This window comes from Dermacentor silvarum, chromosome 1, assembly GCF_013339745.2.
Source record: "Dermacentor silvarum isolate Dsil-2018 chromosome 1, BIME_Dsil_1.4, whole genome shotgun sequence".
NCBI lineage: Eukaryota > Metazoa > Arthropoda > Arachnida > Ixodida > Ixodidae > Dermacentor > Dermacentor silvarum.
In genome coordinates this window covers 58,751,156-58,764,670 of record NC_051154.1, presented here as the reverse complement: position 1 = coordinate 58,764,670, position 13,515 = coordinate 58,751,156, and the positions used below count along the sequence as shown (strand labels likewise).

Sequence of the window (13,515 nt, the reverse complement as noted above, 5' to 3'; positions counted from 1 at the left end):
AACGCGCCTGCGACTTTCGAGAGGATGATGGACATTATCCTCCGGGGACTTAAGTGGCGTACCTGTCTTTGCTACTCAGACGACATAGTTGTCTTTTCTCCCAATCTTGAATCTCATCTCGATCGCCTTGAGCAAGTTCTTGAGTGTTTCACGGCCGCCGGTTTGCAATTAAACTTGAAAAAATGTCATTTTGGTGCCAGACAGCTTACGATTCTAGGCCACGTCGTTTCACAAGAAGGAATCCTACCAGGCTCTGCCAAACTGCGAGCCGTTGTCGAGTTTCCCAAGCCATCCACTCTTAAGAGCTCCGTAGCTTCATTGGCGTGTGGTCGTACTTTCGGCGTTTCATCCGTAATTTCGCCTCTATTATCGCCCCCTTGACTCAGCTACTTGCCAGCAGCGCTGACCTCTCGGCATGGAATCCCGATTGCGACAAGCCATTTACGACGCTCCGCCGGCTCCTTACGTCCCCTCCAGTACTGCGCCACTTCGATCCCAATGCGCCTACTGAAATCCACACGGACGCTATAACGGTGTCGGTCTTGGTGCCATTGTCGCCCAACGCAAAGACGGTTGTGACGAGTATGTTGTTGCATATGCCAGTCGTACCCTAATAAAGGCAGAGTCAAACTATTCTGTAACGGAAAAGGAATGTTTCGCAATTATTTGGGCAATCGGCAAATTCCGTACTTACATTTACGGACGCCAGTGTGACGTTGTGACTGACCACCATGCCTTATGCTGGTTGTCATCTATGAATCCACTGGCCACCTCGCTCGTTGGGCTTTACGCCTTCAAGAGTATATGACATACGTGTCATTTATCGCTCGGGACGCAAACATTCAGAAGCCGATGCGTTAGTAACATTATATTTATTTTGAACTTGATTGTAACCTCATTTAAAATTCACCCTTCAGTTAGTTAGTCTGACAGCTCGTTGGCACACTAGTCTAGTTATTCCAAAATCTTCTTTGTTTTTGTTTTCTTTTACTTTGCGTTTCCCATTTCCAAAAAGAATTTTCTTTAGCTACCTACTGCCGCCCGATTCTTGGCCTATCCCCCTCAGTGGGTGCAAGTCATGATAAAGGATCATCATCATCTCCCGTCAACTATATATCATCGAGCCGCTCGAGCCATCTCCCGACCACCGCTGCCGAGTGCGTGAAACAGTTCACGTCGCACGGCTGAAACCGTGCTACGACTCTACAGCTGTGCTGTCATTCCCCTAAGTCGCCAGGTTGGCTCCTTTCTGCGTGGGGAGTGATTGTACCGGAGCGCATTGGCATCAGCTCTGTGCCAGTGTGGAAGAAGACGTTCGACGATCGTGTGCACTCTAAAAACAGTTGCACCCTTTGGGGTGCATTTTTGCCACACAACAATAATCGTCATCTGTCTTGTTTGCGTTTCCTATCTTGAAAACTCTGCACTTGCTACTTTCCTGTCGAGAACGCTCACTCTAAAAACAATTGCACCCTTTGGGGCGTATTTTTGCCACAGAATGATAATCGTCATCTGACTTGCGTGGCTTTCCTTTCTTTAACGCTGTGCGCCCGGCACTTCTCGGTCACGAACGACAAGAGCGTTATCAGCGTGACACAGCGTTCTCGACAGGAAAGTAGCAAGTGCAGAGTTTTCAAGATAGGAAACGCAAGCAAGACAGATGACGATTATTGTTGTGTGGCAAAAATGCACCCCAAAGTTTGCAACTGTTTTTAGAGTGTGCTGTGTCACGCTGATAACGCTCTTGTCGTTCGTGACCGAGAAGTGCCGGGCGCACAGCGTTAAAGAAAGGAAAGCCACGCAATTCAGATGACGATTATTGTTCTGTGGCGCCCGCCGGGGTGGCTCAGTCAGCTAAGGCGTTGCGCTGCTGAGCACGAGGTAGCGGGATCGAATCCCGGCCGCGGCGGCCGCATTTCGATGGAGGCGAAATGCAAAAACGCCCGTGTGCTTGCGTTGTAGTGCACGTTAAAGAACCCCAGGTGGTCAAAATTATTCCGGAGCCCTCTACTACGGCGTGCCTCATAATCAGAACTGGTTTTGGCACGTAAAACCCGAGATAGAAGATGAAGATGTTCTGTGGCAAAAATACGCCCCAAAGGGTGCAACTGTTTTTACAGTGTGGTTCGCGCTAGGTCGGTTTTCAACGAGCCAGCTTGTTTAACCGCTTTGTCAAGTCTACCTGAAGAATACGCTTGTTGCAATATACTGTATACAGGGTGTTTCAGCGAACACTTTCAGAAATGCTTAAAGGTTCCCTGTAGCAGATAGCACAATTCTAGTCATGAGCTGGTCTACTCGAAGAGGCGGACATTACTTGTACAAGAAATTTAAATGCATAATCGAAGAATTACCAGAAATTCACAAATTAAGTTTTTAACTAATTACCTGATGTCCCACATTGCAATTTACAAATTGTAGCCATGGAGTTCGCAAGGCAGATCCAATTGGAACGAATTCTCTGGATGACACCAGGTTCGAGATATTATTTTCCGAACTTTGCGGAGAAATGCATTGGCGTTCCAGTTAGTTTCTTAAAAAAACGTCACTTTATGCATTGAAGCACAAAATTAACTGGAACGCCAATGCATTTCTCCGCAAGGTTCGGTAATTAATATCTCGAAACTGGTGTCATCTTGAAAATTAATTCCAAGTGGATCCGCCTGGCGAACTCCACGGCTACAGTTTGTAAATTGCAATATGGGCCATCAGGTAATTAGTTAAAAACTTAATTAGTGAATTTTTGTTAATTAATCGATTATGCGTTTCAATTTCTTGTGCAAGTAATGTCCGCCTCTTCGAGTAGACCAGCTCATTAACTCGAATTTGGGTATCTGCTACAGGCAACCTTAAATAAATTATGAAAGTGTTCGCAGAAACACCCTATATATATATATATATATATATATATATATATATATATAATTACTTTTACATTAAGGGTGGACGTGGCTTTGAAAATCAACTTCCTGATTTCTCCATGGATTTTGATGAAAATTGGCACAAATGTTTAGAATGTCTCCCTGATACTTCCATAAAAGTTTCAGAGTGATACCTTGAGAACATTTTATTGAGCAGAATTTTTCTCTCTTGAACTTTCTGGAGGGCCTGGGGAGCTTAAAAAACATGATGGAAGGCTCGTTGAGTATTGACTGCATAGCTCAATGCGTGCTGAAGGTCGTGACAGTCTTACTTTTTTTTTTTTTTCGCTACACAAATTTTTTAGATAGTCATTTTTCAAGTTACCTTCGCACCAAGCACACTTTCGGGGTGAACGAATAGCCATACCATAAATTTATAAAAAGTCAAGATAAAAATGTGAGACTGTCTCGACCTGCACTGTAGTCCAAGGAACGTGACAAAAAAAAAAAAAAAAAAAAACAGAATCAAAATAGGCTAAACGGCAACGAAGAAATCAGCTCCAGAAACTGAGCAGAAAGGCGAAAAAACAGTTTTGAGAAAACGGCTCTCAAAGTTGCACCTTCTCTTCAGTTCTCTAAAACGCACCAAAGTTGTAATCTTTGATGTGTTTTGTGACGTGGGGCTTCTTGGACATGTGGCCTCTGGTCTGCTGAGCCTTCGTTCTGCCTTTTTCATGTTTGTATGGCATTCTTTACTGCTGCTCTACAAAGAGCATGGTGCCTGGGTTTCAAACCAAGTGAGGTGCATAACTATGTGGGCATAAACATACAGTAGTTCTAGCGTTGTATCTGCAGACTGCTTCATTGATAGCAGCCTCTAGTGCAGTCAGTGAGGCATTGTTTTCTTTTAGTAGAATCGACCATGTTACTGAATGAAGGCTCTTAGCAGCCTTCTGAATCATCTTCCATTGACAATTTCTATGGAGGTTAGTAGAGCCACTGATAGATAGGCAGGCAGCAATGCAGCTGCTAGGTGCTTTCCAGCCTGTACTTTTGTATCATGCCTCACTTCTGCAGCCAAGTGTCTGTGCCAGCCCAAGTGGCCTAGTGAACAGAGCTCATGATGAGGTTTTGTTTATGAATTAAAGGGGTGGTATGATAGGTATTGTTACGAGATATCGTGGCATTACGATAATAGAGTCGGCGCGCGATGTACCAAGTCGAGGGTCCGAGGTGCCGATGTGCGAAATGCCTCGTCGCGGGTCCGCGGAATAGACGCTCGACGAGCTCAGTCGCGCAGTCCGAGGTGTCGATGCGCGAAATGCCTGGTCGCGGGTCCAAACGCTCGGTAAGCTCAATCGCGCAGTCCGAGGTGCCGACGCGCGAAATGCCTAGCCGAGGGTCCGAGGAATAGACGCTCGAGGTGTCGACACTCCATGAGCGATGTGCCGACACGCGAAATGCCTAGCCGCGGGCTCGAGGAGTCGACGCTCGAGGTGCCGACGCGCGAAGTGCCTAGCCGCGGGTCCGAGAAGTCGACACTTGTTGAGCGATGTGCCGACGCGCGAAATGCGTAGCCGCGGGCTCGAGGAGTCGACGCTCGATTTGCTTAGTCGCGCAGTCGGAGGCGCCAACGCACGAAATGCTTAGGCAAGGATCCGAGAAGTCCGCGCGCGATGTGCTTCATCGCCGAGTCGGAGACGCCTACGCGCGAAAGGCTTAGCCGCGTGTCCGAGCATTCCGTGCCCGAAGCTCGGTCGCGAAGTCCGCGTCACCGATGCTCGGAATGCTTAGCCGCGGGTCTGAGACGTCCACAAAAAGCGGAATCGCCCACGCTACTGCGATGTCCGCGTAGCGCCCGCTTTAACACTCGTCGAGATTACGGAAACTGTCCGGAGCTCGCGAGGAGACCGCAACAAGCGGAGCAGACGACGCCACCACGGAGCGAGCACCGGACCAATGGCGAACCGCGCTGGAGTCACGTGGCGGGCGCAGCCAATCGGTGGCTCCGGCACGACCTTCAATCATTTGCTTTTTGCGTGCTTGTTTCTGTATGGAGGAGATAGCTGAAGCGGCAGATTTGAAGACGGAGAAATGCGCTTTCCAACGAGACCAAGATGGCGGCGCTCGGCTGCGCCGTTCCGGAGATATCGTGGCTTGAAAAACGCCGTTTTTTCGCGATTTCCGTGCAATTTTTCGGCACCTTGGCTGATACAACAATTTTTTTAGACCACTTCTACTTGGTTTTCAGTGATGATATTTCGGAATCAGATAGAATAAGAGTTACAGAAACTGAAAATGTGATTTTCAAAAAATCGATTTTTTTAGCCATTTTTCGCGATGCGAAAGCCGCGTCCTCCCTTAAGGTAAAAACGCCGGAACATGCGTCTGTACGCAATTTTTATATTTAAAAGACATAAACCTATTTATCAATCACAAATGGCGAACCATGGGGACACAAAAACTTACTTGAATTTGCATTTCTTTCTTGACACAATATAAAATCTACATATGATTCAGGGACAAAAGGCAGTGAGTGCCCAGAGGTCCCCAATCCTGCCCAGTAGCAGCAGCGCAGCGCACACCAGAAAATGCATATTTGTTACAGACGACGTCGCTAATTATACAAATAATTGTACTTTATACACAGAACACATGTATCGCTAGTTAAGGTAATAGTATTGTCGAGGTTATACACAACGAAGTACAATCAACATAAATGATTTGCAATATTCGCAAGAAAAAAAGACAGCAGATGCGTGCGACCTTGGAGAATTACAACCAAATTTCCAGCGAAGCTGTTCCTTTCGAACAGTTTCAATAAAGGTTTTAATTTCCTGAATTATATCACATAGTTAAAAAAGTTGCCGAGCACTTCTTGTGGGAAATTCTTAAAAAGCCAGTAATTCATTAAACACACTGTTACTTCGCCATAACGTTTACCATGGTGTACTCCCTCCCTGCTCATTCCCCCTCCTTGCCCTCTCAAATTTCTGTAGATTTGATATTGGTTGAGTTAACCGTTCTTCCACGGCAGCGGGTTAAATTCTGCTTTGTTCGTAAAATACATTCATTAAGCTCCGGATCGCTTGCGTAATTTATTGCAAATATCATTAGTCCCCTGTCTTTGAAGTTTACTTACATAGTGCCCACCACCGCGCCCTTTATTTTCGCCAAATATAAACCAACCGTCTTTAGTTCACCGAGGACATTGCAGAAACCAACTAGGAATGCCACACGACATATGAAAAATAGGGGGAGAACGACGGCTCAGTAATTATTTGCAACGCTTATAACTAGGCCAAGAACGTAAAAATTTTGTCGCACTCGCCACGACCCCTCGTCCCTTTCCACAAAATATAAATCTGTTGTAACCAACAGCTATATCAGGACACTGGGAAGCATAGCTGGAAGTGGCCAATCACATGCTCTAGCACTTGAATAAGATTTTTTTTTTTTTTAGAAAGACTGTCTCATCCAACCTAATTGAACTTCGCACAGAGAGTTTTCATAGCGTACGTACCACCAATTTTCGATAGATTTTGTCTTGGTGGAATTTACAGTTCTGTCAGGGCAGTCGGCTCAATTGTGACTCGCTCTAGACAGGCTCATAACACACTATAGAGTGCTTGTGTACGTAATTTATGGCGAAAGTGCCAATTGCCCACCAATTTTGAATTTTACTTACACATCAAACCTTACCTGGTCCTCAGAGTCACAAACTATAAAGAAGCTGCTTCCTTTATTTCAGTGAGGACACCAAGCGAACCCAATATATCACATATATGAAAAAGTACAAAGTAAAAAATGAGGGTTCAATCATTATTCGTAACGCTTCTAAATGAGCCAGTAACGTTAAAACTTGGCAACACGTTGTACTTAAAATGTTGTCTATTCCGTCAAAGTATAAAGTATCTGAAACGCAGAGTTCGGACGAGAACCGGCGTATTCAGCATGGTATGGCCGATGGCAAACGCAGAGTTCTCTTGAGACATTAGAAAACCTAGCTAATAACAGCAGCTTGGTACTTTCGAATACTTGCTTACAGTTTTTTAAAAGCTGTATTTGATTAACACGCATTTACCATCGTACATAAACTTGGCTTATTGCTCCCCCTATGTTCGCAAAATTTGACCTCGGTTGTAGATGCCATGACAGCGTAGCCATCTATTCTATTGGAAAAGGTTAATCTAACCCGCTCATTTGGAACATTGTCTACATGTTGTCTGCCTATCTACATACATATCTACATACACCCTCTACATATCTACACTGAACATTGTCTACATATCTACAGCATGGTCCCGTATTCTTTCTCTTGTCCCTGTCTTTTTACTCTAGTAATCATGTCTTATCATGCTCGTTACCAACTAGCCCAACTTTCTGCCTTATCTACATATTGCCCATACCATGCCCTTAATTTCCCCCAGATATAAACAAGATGCCTGGTTTAGCTCACCGAGAACACCGGAGAAATCTACTGATCTCGTATGATGCACGAAAACACATGGGAAAGCAAGGGTTTAGTAATTATCGGCAACACTTGATTTTAAGCAGGAAAGTGAAAGTTTCGCAACGCATTGCGCTTAAAATTCTCCCTATTGTCACGGAATTTCAAGTCCGCATCTCGTGCAGTTGTTTTAGGAGTCTGGGAAACACCCTCGAACACTTCAATGAGTAACTTTCTACACCATGGAACACTTCAATGAGTAACTTTCTACAGAGGCTGTAATGAACCTGCACGGAATAAGCATATATCGCTCGTCACTCAGAACATTGATTCATACTTCGAATAAGTATAACACCGTGCCACACATAGTTTACCGAGGATACCAGGGGGAAACAACTAAATGCCGTGTATAAAGCATTAAGATTTGGAGAATGCGAGCATTCAGAAACGGTTTTTCGAGCACATAAGTAACCTACACAGTTCAAATTTTCAGTCATGTCACCAAAAAAATGGCTTTCATTTCTTCAAAATATAAAATATCTGCTGCTCTTGCTCCTGCCGAGAAACAAGTAATAGTGTATCTCTTATTTAGAAACGGCCTGAACACGAAATCGAAAATATCAGAAGCGGCACATGCCTTTAGAAAAGGTTCAGTTCAGTGTTCTACTGGAATTGAAATGGCTCGAAACGTTCGACCAAGGTCATTTTCACGAAAATATCTACGATAAGTCATTACAAAATGAAATTCGACAGTTAGACTTGTAAGTGGTTTAATTAGATTTCTGATGGTGATAAGATACCGAGACTGCAACGCTATGTAGACTATCTCTGGACGGAGATTCAACAGTTCCAGCATTTGATAATCCACTGATTTCATGCCGTAAAAGGCACACCAATCGTTGGGCGTGGCTGATTATAATACTTTATCCGGACCTCTCCATTTCCTCGCCCGCAGGTTCAATATTGCGTTTTTAAATATGCTTAGGCGGTCCCCAAAAACTGGGCATGGTGCAAGAAGCGCACGAGGCAATTTGATTGGGCGGGAACTGTCCAGTGCCAGGCCTTCTCCGCAATGCGAGAGCGTGTATGGCGAATCCCGCACGGGCCCGCTACAGCGCGTCACGAGGAGGCACCAAAGACAATCTTAGCTGCCCAAGCAGAAGGATACGTAGTAAAGAAAAGCATTACTTACGTCTATTAAGAAAATACAGCTTCAACTGTAGTTTTGTTGGATTTCCCGGCGTGCAGCCGAAAGGTGTCCGCTTTCAGAAATAGGGGGGGGGGGGGGGGGGGGCAAGTGGCAGTGGCAAAAAGGTTGAACTTTGAGAAAACAAAGCAGAACACTAACTTTATCAAACGTACAATGTAAAACAACTATTCCAGTGATGACCTTTTCAATCCAGAAAGTGTCCATTCACCAGCAAGCAAGAGCAGACAACAGTGTGCGGAAAATAATTTGTATTATACAAATTATTTACAACTCAATTTCACACAAGCAAGTCAGAGCTTGCACCTGCAAACAATGTCTAAATGCAGTTATTTAGAGCATCGCACTGATGCAGGCACTAAGAAACAACTATACAACAAAATTAACAAAAAAGTATTATATTTACTCTGAATACTTCAAGAACTGTACAACTTTGCATAATAAAAATTTTTTAATAGTGAAGATGAGCTGAATGAAGGTGCCACACATTGACATGATGTGTGAAAGCTAAGAACACAGAAGCTCTTCTGCTGGTAATTGCTTCACTTATATCATGTAAAAAATGTCACAACATTTGTGTCACCACCACACAAATGATGCATGTGGGCACAGACAGAAAACATTTGATAAATACAAAATAATTCATCTGTACATTTCATGAGGTGACCTATATACTCTGGAAAAAAGAAATATGACATGCATGCACACGCACACACTTAAAAAAATCTATCAATACAAACAGTTCTTTCAGACATGATCTAGCCCACACATTTAAGTATAACCCTTTCATGCCACATAAAGCATGGAAAATGTTTCATTCAAACAGAAATGATGGCACTTGTAGCTGTATTTAAACACTGATTCACACATGTGACCCAGATGCATGTGAAACTGTCAAAAGTTCACTGAACAAGCAGAAGAGCAGCTGTGGTGCATAAATTAAGACACACACGATCAGTTCAGAACACACACTGCACAAAATCATGTACAGATGCAAGATGTTTATTTACAGACATGATGCAGTGTTTCACTCAAAATTTCCTTATTCTGAAAGCAAAGAATGTTAACATGGTTGTTACACACGCGTACAGAAGGTGTAAACATAATGAACCCAGTACACTACACTTTTTTTAACAAAGATTAAAAAGAAGGATAAGAAATTTCCTATATATTTTCAATTGAACCCAATAAAAGAAGGAAAGATGCATACAAACTGTGCCTAAGCAAGTTTGAAGGTGTAGAGCACAGCACTAAAAGGCAAGTAGTGTAAACTACCAGCATGTATGCAAGCAGTTAAAATTCAAGAATTTGTTTTATGCAAGTAGCGATATAGTACAATTGTTTAAGGCATAGTGCTTTGGCATGACTAGCAACATTGTTAACTACCGAGTAGTCCGTTACTATAGACAAATATTAGTTATACTAGTGAAGTTGTAGATTAACGAGTAAACATGGAAAAAATTGCTCGGCTATTCAGCAGTCTAACTAAACTTTTTTGAATTTTAGGAAGCCAAATTAGTTTTAAGAGCTGTAATGAACCCATCCAAACTCAAGCTTCCCAATGCGCACCCAAAGCATCATGCAATTAAAAAAAGCTTGAAGTATTTGACACACCAACATCCCTTTCCATTCAAGGCATTCAGTGACCCGCCTACACAAGTGAAGAGACTTGGAATGCTTGCTTTGAAGCTTCAGAGTAAAAGGGAACGAACACAAATGGGTGCCTTTATGAACAACTGTGCCAAATGAAATGTCTCCTAATGCAAACATTTTGCTTGGCCAAGATTGAAAATTCCATTCGCAATTGCATGAAACATAACTGGTTATGTAAGAAATGGCAGAAATTATGTAAAGCTAAATTCACATGAAACGTTATTGTATTAATTGCATGTTTTTTTTTCTACTGCACATAGTGACAGTGACTCAACATGACCTTTTGTGCTGATTACTGAGCTGCGGCTCAATGTCTCCAGAAATGCAAGTTTCCATTACGCATGCCCACAGACCTTTGGTCTGTCCATAGCCTTTCTTTTGTTTTAAACATGAGCAAAAAAAAAAAGCATTTGCACTCAATTAAGCTTATCCCTTCATTGCCTTTTTCTTGCTGGATTAGAATTTATTGGAAGCTTGAAAAGGCAGGCACACTACAATTCATAGTTGATGGTACTTTACACACAGCAATAGTTTCAAATTACTCATATGCATCACATAGTTCATTCAAACCAACCTGCATTAGTGTGGCTGGTTTGCAGATGTTGATTACCCAATCGCTTATGAGGATGTCATTAAAATACAAGGCTTTCAGTACACATTCTTTGGAGAGTGTCATCTTTGGTTTGTACTGAGAACAGGAATGTGCAGCAAAGAAAAGCCATGCTGCAAAAACTTGAGTTTTCAGCAATTATCTTACGAACTCTGCTACAGCACTAATCTGCAATGCATAACTTTTCAGCCCTTGATGAGTTTACGAACTGAATATCGGCACTGCAAATGCACAGCAAATATCAGCTCACAGCCACAGCACACAATATACTAATTAAAGCACTTAAATCACCTGTTATGCCCACACACCACCTACTCTGGCCACTAGTGCATCAGCTTAAGAGCTTTCGAGATAGATGGCACATCCACAAACGGATGAAGGCCTGCATGTCTCCCGTAAGACAATTTAATTGTGTTGTTGCAGTTCTCTAAATGTTCGCAATTAAAATATGCTAGATCCTTCTATAATTAAAATAGGTCAAAATAAAACAGCACAACATTTCTAGTGGAATTTTCTGTACACAAGAGCATGCTTTACACAATAAGTGTGGCAAAACACACAACCAAGTTGGAAGATGTAGAGATGCACAGATTATGGCCTGTAAATTCCATTTAGGCTCGCATTAGCTCTCTTGAGAGTAGAATAATTAATAACAGTAGAATCTCGAGCCTACAGTCATGGCAGGGACCAATTTTGGGATAATGTGAATTTGTAAAATTCCCTGGCCACAATGTGCAAGATATGAATACTATTATTTCATGTGATGCCATGAAATTTGTATCTTCGAGATTCTACTGAGACATGCAGGAGACACGTTCTATTTATAAGAGTGAGAAATATAATGCAATGTCTTGCAAGATTTTTATGATTAATAAAAAAATTAAGTGGAAAGCAGTACACTGCCGAAACTCCAATGAAAATGGGAAATATCACAGCAACTTCATTGAAAATGGGAAATATCACAGAATGTTTTAGATTTAATCTGCAATATGATAGATGAAATGAAAACAAGGGGCAGCATGCCATGAGAGCAACCCCATGCCTCGCACTTGAAGCATTCATGCAGCACAACAGGGAGCTTTAGCATACCACTACTACTCTACTGCCACTGCTACCATCTCTACCATCTGCCAGCTTTATGTGCACTAGCTAAGTCAAGCAAAATCATCAATGTGGCAGCAGTAACAGTACAGTGGTAGTATACTGCTAAAGCTATAATATTAGAGCAACTAGTAAGGTGACACATATCCACACGTCGTGAGAGAACACTCTCTTGGACTCACAAGAAAACAACATCACATCAAATCATATCACATCAAAAAACACAGCATGAAATTGACAAAAAACCATGTCACACGGGGAGGTCGTCGAACATCAAATCATATCACATCAAAAAAGACAGCATGAAAGCAACAAAAACACCATGTCACACGGGGAGGTCGTCGAACATCAAATCATATCACATCAAAAAAGACAGCATGAAAGCGACAAAGACACCACGTCACACGGGGAGGTCATCGAAGAGGTCGAGGATGCCTTCATTTTCATCCAGGCTAAAAAAGTAGTCCTCGTCATTAGGTGGCGGACTGAGGGACAACACTAAAAGAAAAATCAATATTACATGTTGATAACACAGCACTTACAGCAAATAACACGCAGAATTTCTACAATAATGCTTATTTAAAAACTATGCATAGTAATATACAGGGTGTTTCAGCGAACACTTTCAAAATTTATTTAAGGTTGCCTGTGGCAGATAGCACAATTCTAGTTAATGAGCTGGTCTACTCGAAGCGGCGGACAATACTTGCACAAAAAATTGAAATGCATAATCGACTAATTATTAAGCGTTCACTAATTAAGTTTTGAACTAATTACCTGATGACCCATATTGTAATCTACAAATTGTAGCCATGGAGTTTGCAAGGCGGATCCACTTGGAATGAATTCCCGGGATGACACCGCTTTCGAGATATCAATTCCCGAACTTTGCGAAGAAATGCATTGGCGTTACAGTTAGTTTCTTAACAAAACGTCGCTTTCTGCATTGAAGCACAACATTAACTGGAACGCCAATGCATTTCTCCGCAAAGTTCGGGAATTAATATCCCGAAACTGGTGTCATCCCGAGAATTCGTTCCAAGTGGATCCGTCTTGCGAACCCCACGGCTACAATTTGTAGATTACAATATGGGCCATCAGGTAATTAGTTGAAAACTTAATTAGTTAATTTTTATTAATTAGTCGATTATGCCTTTCACTTTTTTGCGCAAGTAACGTCCGCCGCGTCGAGTAGACCGGCTCATTAACTAGAATTGGGCTATCTGCCCCAGGTAAACTTTAAGAATTTTTGAAAGTGTTCGCTGCAACACCCTGTATATTGCTTATCCCAATTTTTTCAGCAGGCAGTGCTTTGACGCATTCGATTTTGGTTTCTCACTGAAACTCCATCGGAACTTTCGGGGCCAGTGTTTTAAACAAAGGCTTTTGGTTCAATTAAAGCCGATTTGTTATAAACTCATCATTAGCTAGAAACATCCAATTGAAATTGGCAGCCTAATGTTGATAATTAAAGAGTTAATTAGCAAACCTTAGTTAGTAATTAGACTGCTTCTGAGAGGGAGCTTTCTTTTCCAAAATTTTGGATGCTGTTATAGATTGGTTTTAAAGGTGTCGTCAGGGGAAAATCCGAATAATCCGAAAAATATGGCGTCTGAAATACTCAGTCAGCAAC

At 42.4% G+C, this 13,515-nt stretch overlaps 1 protein-coding gene across 8 annotated transcripts in view; it reads right to left on the bottom strand.

Moving 5' to 3' along the window:
• Window positions 1-8,950: 8,950 nt before the first annotated feature.
• Window positions 8,951-13,515, bottom strand: part of LOC119464000 (transcription factor E2F4-like) — a 179,192-nt gene continuing 174,627 nt past the window's right edge. For all 8 annotated transcript variants that reach the window (XM_049668519.1, XM_049668536.1, XM_049668522.1 and 5 more), the window contains one exon: window positions 8,951-12,380. In XM_049668519.1, the coding sequence (XP_049524476.1) occupies window positions 12,283-12,380 (98 nt within the window). In that variant the 3' untranslated portion in view covers window positions 8,951-12,282. The remainder of the gene's footprint in view (window positions 12,381-13,515) is intronic.